The 5,974-nt window shown below is 36.4% G+C and overlaps 1 protein-coding gene across 1 annotated transcript in view; it reads left to right on the forward strand.

The window, feature by feature from the left end:
* LIPI (lipase, member I) overlaps nt 1-388 on the forward strand; it is a 94,395-nt gene extending 94,007 nt beyond the window's left edge. Inside the window, exon 4 of the mRNA XM_012646517.1 lies at nt 301-388. Coding sequence (XP_012501971.1) covers nt 301-388 — 88 coding nt within the window. The remainder of the gene's footprint in view (nt 1-300) is intronic.
* Nucleotides 389-5,974: the final 5,586 nt, after the last annotated feature.

The raw sequence follows: 5,974 nt of genomic DNA on the forward strand, positions 1-5,974 counted from the left end.
TGCAATTCACTCCAGCTCTTTCATGCTGGTGATCATGATGGAAAGAGCCGCCTGAAGTTCAGTTTTCAGTTATTTCAGTACCTAACTACATTTCCCATACGATGTAAGTATTAATATTTCAGTGAAGCAGCGAGGAGAGAAGAAGTTGAAACATAGAAATTTTTTTGTTCCCACTCTCTATATTTGGAGAACTAGCTAGTTATAAGCTCAGACTATTCTAATGTTTATGTGAGAAGGAGATAAACTTTGTTGTTTTACTAATAGTTATTTTTTTGTTCTCTCTCTTTTTCTCTTTCACAGACCACCACTTTGCAGATATAATATTGCACTTAAAGAAAAAGAGGAAGTATTTCTTAATCTAGACACATGTACACCAAAGGAAACATAAAATGCCTTCTTTCATCAAATGTACTTGTTTTCGAAGTAACAGACTTGAAAATAGCAACAATGCAATCAGTCTTTCTTTTAGAAGGCATTGTTCAAAGATTCAGATATTTCTATTTCTTGAATAAATTTTTAAGAATGAAAAATATAGAAAATAAAAAATGCATACGGTAAAGCGTTCTGAATATATTTTAAAAGTTGTTTATTTCTGTTTACCTTCTCTGCTTCCTCAATCAAATATTTATCATTGACCATTTACCTTAGTTACTTATTATTCATAAATAGATATGTCTTTAGAAAAATAGGGAAGTTTAGTGAGTGGCTTCAATACACTGTCTTAAATAGTATCAGATAAAACTGTCAAACTGTAGTAATAAAATAAATGAACATTTTTTTATTTGTAAATTTGTCATTTGAAGAAACAAATTGTATTCATGTGAACCTAGTATACCTAAAGACAGCTTTTGTTTAACTATCTACTTGGCATTTTTTTGGTAATGCTTTGTAAATAAAGCCTTTGTTTCTATGGAGTACAACAAATAACATATGGGTCAAATACTGCTTCCATTACTTACTAACGGTGTGATAGTAAGTTAATTTACCTTACCATGTCTCAGTTGCCTAAAGAGTTTTTGTGAAAATTGATTTAATAAGGTACTTTGAATAGTGATAGTTAACACTTATGTATGTCACTGCATTCCTGGAACTATTTAAATGCTTTCTACATATTAAATCATTTAATCCTTATAAGAACCCTATGCAGTTAGTCTTGTTATCTCCACTGATGAAGAACTGAGAGTCAAAGAGGCTAACTAACTTACCCAGGATCATGCACAGAACCAGATTCAAACCTAGGAAGTCTGGGTCCATGTTCTTAACTCCTATGTTAAGTGCATCTCCAGAGTTCAATATGTTTTAGTTGTTAGTAGGTGGATTTACAAATGATCACATTTAAAATAATAATCTAAATGTCTTTAGCAGTCTCCAATTTACCTGTTCAGTCCAGGAATTTCTTGAGCTGATCTCCCTCTCACTTGTCTGAATGCCCCTAAGCTTTTATGTGTTTCTAAACCAATCTGTCAATTACAGCCACAGTCTTTGCACTCTTATGCCTGATGTATTAATTTGCTTGAGCTGCCATAGCAAAATACCACAGGCTAGGTGACTTAAGCAATGGAAATTTATTTTCTCGCAGTTCTGGAGGCCAGAAGTCCAAGATCAATATATCAGCAGATTTGGTTTCTACAAGGCCTCTCTCTCCTAGACTTGCAGATGGCCACCTTCTTGCTGTGAGCTCACATGGTCTTTCCTCTGTGCACTCAACCCCCTAGTGCCTTTTTGTATGTGTAAATGCCCTCTTCTTTTAAGAACACCGGTCAGATTTGATCAGGGCCTTAATAGCCTCATCTTAATTTAATCACCTATCAAAAGGCCCTATTTTTAAATATAGTCACACTCTGAGGTACTAGGGATTCGGGTTTCAAAATTTGAATCTTTGGGAGGACACAGTTCAGCCCATCCGTAACATCTGCCATTACTCTTTAGCACTATAATGAAGTACTTTGTCTAACAGTCCACTTGAAGGTGACTTGGGTCCATTGTTGGTGTTCACCTGGAAAGATGTGAAGATCCTTGAGGTATTAGATGTGTGTTCCAGGCAGAAGCAAGGAGAAGACCCTACACTTACTCCCTAGAGATTTAAGCAGTGCAACCTGCACCAGTACCGTCTGATCGCCCTTCAAGTAAACGGCTCCTGCAGTTTCCACTGCAGCCCTTCCCTCCACAGGCCCCCATCTCCCATCTCACAGAAATATTGTCTCTCGTTTCTCTGCCACTTAGGCATCTGCTCACAATCTTCCCACATGTTTAAACAGAAACACAACACTAAAGCAATTTTGATTTTCTAATGCCCTCCATTAATTTTCCATATATCCCCAGAAGCTTTTGAATATCACTTTGTGACAACAATGACACTCCAAATTAAATAAAATGCACTGTAGATATATGACCAAAAGTGGAAATCTTGTTCCAGACTTCCTGATTGCTTAGGGCCTCTGAATAACAGAGAAATCTATAGCCAGCTTGCCTCCTAGTATGTTAGACCCCATTATCCTCATGGTGAACTTTCCTTGTCATAGGTGATAACGGCCTGCCAGGATAAGTTGAAGATGTAAACTTGTAGACTGTTTACAGCTTTCCATATTGCAATATCTTCTCCAGTATCCTAATGCTTTCCACATTTTTCAAGGCAAAGGTTAACATGAAAAGAAAGCTTCTGGACCTTGTCTTGATGAAGGTGAGAAGAGTAAATTCCTCTGACCCTCAAATTCATAGTTTTCATCCAATATTTTTAATTGTGTTTGACTTTCCCAAATTTGTGCACACCAAAGACCAAAAATAGGAGGCAAAAAATGTACTTTTGGGAGTACTATAATGAGGTACAGGTATTCTATAGCAATCATCTGGGGCAACAAAAAGAACAAGCAGCCATTATGACCCAAATCTGTTACACCCGGCTGCCCTGTAGACATGATGTTCTGGATCAGAGACACAAGGAGGCAGAGGGACTGGGTATTTAAATTTTTTATCTTTCAGGGTGTTCTCTTGGCATAGGTCACAGGATCTGACTGAACATTGCCTTTCAAAGTCTCCTCAACAACATAGTTTGATGCTTTTTAGGTTAATTTTTTAACCTAATAAATTATTTTTCTAATTAAATAACATTATCTGTGTTATTGATGTGCCCTCTTGGGTTTCCACTAAATTATAAATTTATATTAAAAATAAATCACCAACAAATCAACAAATCATACCTTTGTTACTCACAATGATAGACTGAAATGGCAGTGACTACAATCAAAGCCAACTGGATTTTTAAAAAATAAACTACACTTAAAAAAATAAATGACAGTATCCAGATAGGCTATAATACTGCTCTAATTTATTGGATAATTGTTTAAACGTGTGTATGTGTTGCCAATATAGATGAGGTACAATTATGTACATGTGCTTATAATTATTTATATTCATACAGTGTGAGTCATAACATATGTCTTATGCATTAATCCTGTTTTATACATTATTACCGTAATAATAGCAATCACATAATGAGTATTAACTATTTGCCAGTTTGGGTTTTAAGTCCTTTACTTGCAATATTTCATTTATTCTTTCAAATGATCTATGTTATGCACTTTTATCATCCTTAGTGAAAGGAATAGAGAAAAAAATCCTTTGGACAGTTGACAATACTGGAAAGACATGTTTTGTTGCATTTTGATTGTTATCTATTGAGTAAATAATAGGCATTATGTAAAGTTTGTGCATGAATGAATAGATGGGTGAATGAACAGGAAATCAAATCCTCTGGAAAATAAGCATGGGACAACAGGAGGTTCTGAGACACTGTGCTGTGGCTGGTTAATGCCTGTAGGTGACATGGAGCTTGCTGAATGTGACCATCTTGACAAACTGACGAACACACATGTTGATTTCCTGGCATGTGCTATTAGACTCTTAGGCTAAAGACACTGCTAAAAATTACCAAAGATCCAAGTCCTGCCTTAAGACACATACAACCTGCTTCTCCAGGTGGCATAAACAACATTGTCAGAGAACAGCAGAGGATGGTTTTGGATTTATAAAATGCAGGACTTCAAAGCACAGATAACATTTTCATTCATAAATTTTTTTGCCCTGTGAACATGCGGTACTTGAAAAAAGAAAAAGTCTGGGAGGCGAACAGCTGGTTATGCAGATGGTGTTGATGAATTGAATTTGGATCTCTGTATCATGGTGTAAGTTTCTGGAAGGCTTGGCTCTTGGCTAGAGGTAGAATTTTATCTCACAGGGACCTGGGAAAATGTGTTCGCATGCAGGCTAGCAGTCATGATTAAAGCGCTTTAAATGGAACATGATGTTACGGAAAGTGTCTGAAGATTCAAAGCAGCAGACCATTCACCCACGTTCACTAGGACCCTCTTGAATACTCTTCCAGGTTTCCTTGTTGAGTCCTCATTAGCACCTTCCAGTTCTTAGCTCAGATTTGCCCTCACCGCTTTCTGGCACTTGGGCCCTTTCTTGCCCTTGGGCCCTTTCTTGCCCCTTTTCATGGTTAACTTGTTATCTGTCCCGAGCACATGCATACTTTTGCCTTTGCCTCCTCCTCTGTTTAGTAGAAATGTTATTTCCTGTCTCTGTTATATTAATAGCATGGGGTATTATTGCTCTTTGCTTACTTGTCTGTATCTGTCACTAGAATGTGAACTCCCTGAGAGTAGGAAATTTTGTATTATATATCTTGATATCTTCAGGGGCTAGACGAATGCCTGGCCTATTTCAGGGGCTCCATAAATATTTGCTGAATGATAAATGCAAAATTAAACAAGTGAAGCAGTAAGTTATTTTTGGCTTAGTGGGGAAAGAGTGGGCAGAGACCAGTGGTTGCAGGCAATTTGGATGAACAACATGTTACTTTTCCAGCTCCATTTGCCTTCTTTCTATTTTTCCAACACACTTTGTTACCTCAGGTCCTTATGCCTGCTATACCCTCTGCTTTAAATGTTATGCTTTAGATCTTTGCATGAGTGATTCTGTCTTGAAAGTCAGGTCTCTGCCCCAATATTACCTTCTCAGAGAGGTTTTCCCTTGACTGTCTCAATCCCTCCAATATCAGTGTTTCTATTCGCCACTTTATTTTTCTCACTGCATTATCAGTCTCTGAAATTACATTTTTGTTATTATATTCTCTACTTTATCCACTAAAAACTAAGCTCAATGAATTCAAGAACTTGGTATGTTTTGGTCATGGCTATGTCTCCAATAAAAATGTCCGGTTTGTAATAAAGATTCAATGCACATATGCTGAATGAATGAATGATTGCCTATGCACATATGCCTAGTTTACACATTCCATCATACATCCTTGTAGAAGCAGCATAGTTTTTCTTGCCACCGTCCATCTCTACTTTTTGTATTTCAGAAAGTATGTTGCTTAACTTTTGCTTAATAACAAACACTCTCAGTGTCTTAAAACAGCAACCACTTTTATTCGGCTCATGATTTTGTGATTTTTGTGATTTTCTTCAGATCTGGGCCAACTCTGCTGATCTCCTTGGCTGTATCCTCAACTTGAGAGTTAGAGACATAAACTATAGCATTTGACACTTAAGGTGACCAAGAACAAACCACTTTCCTGGACAGTTGGCAACAGCTACACTGGATAATCAGTAAATATGAAAACAAAGACAAATTTACACTTCTATGCAAGTATTATAAAACAAAACAGGGAGAATATTATAACTGACATATAGAAAGAGAAGGTTTTCCGAGTCAAGTAGATGAAATCTTACATATGACATAGTTATTATAATAAGCCAATGATATTTTAGGGAGTATCTGTACTGAGTTCTCAAAAATAAGAACATACAGAGAGAAAAGAAAGAATTATTATAAAAATAGGAAGGAAACCCAGTGCCCTAATATGAAAATGGAAAGTGGCTGAGATGATAAAGGATCTGAAGAAAATATGTTAAGGGAGTTAAAAATCATTAGCAGATTTTAAATTAGAAGTAAAAGTACTTGACTGGGC

Source organism: Propithecus coquereli, unplaced genomic scaffold, assembly GCF_000956105.1.
Source record: "Propithecus coquereli isolate 6110/MARCELLA unplaced genomic scaffold, Pcoq_1.0 Scaffold244, whole genome shotgun sequence".
Taxonomy (NCBI): domain Eukaryota; kingdom Metazoa; phylum Chordata; class Mammalia; order Primates; family Indriidae; genus Propithecus; species Propithecus coquereli.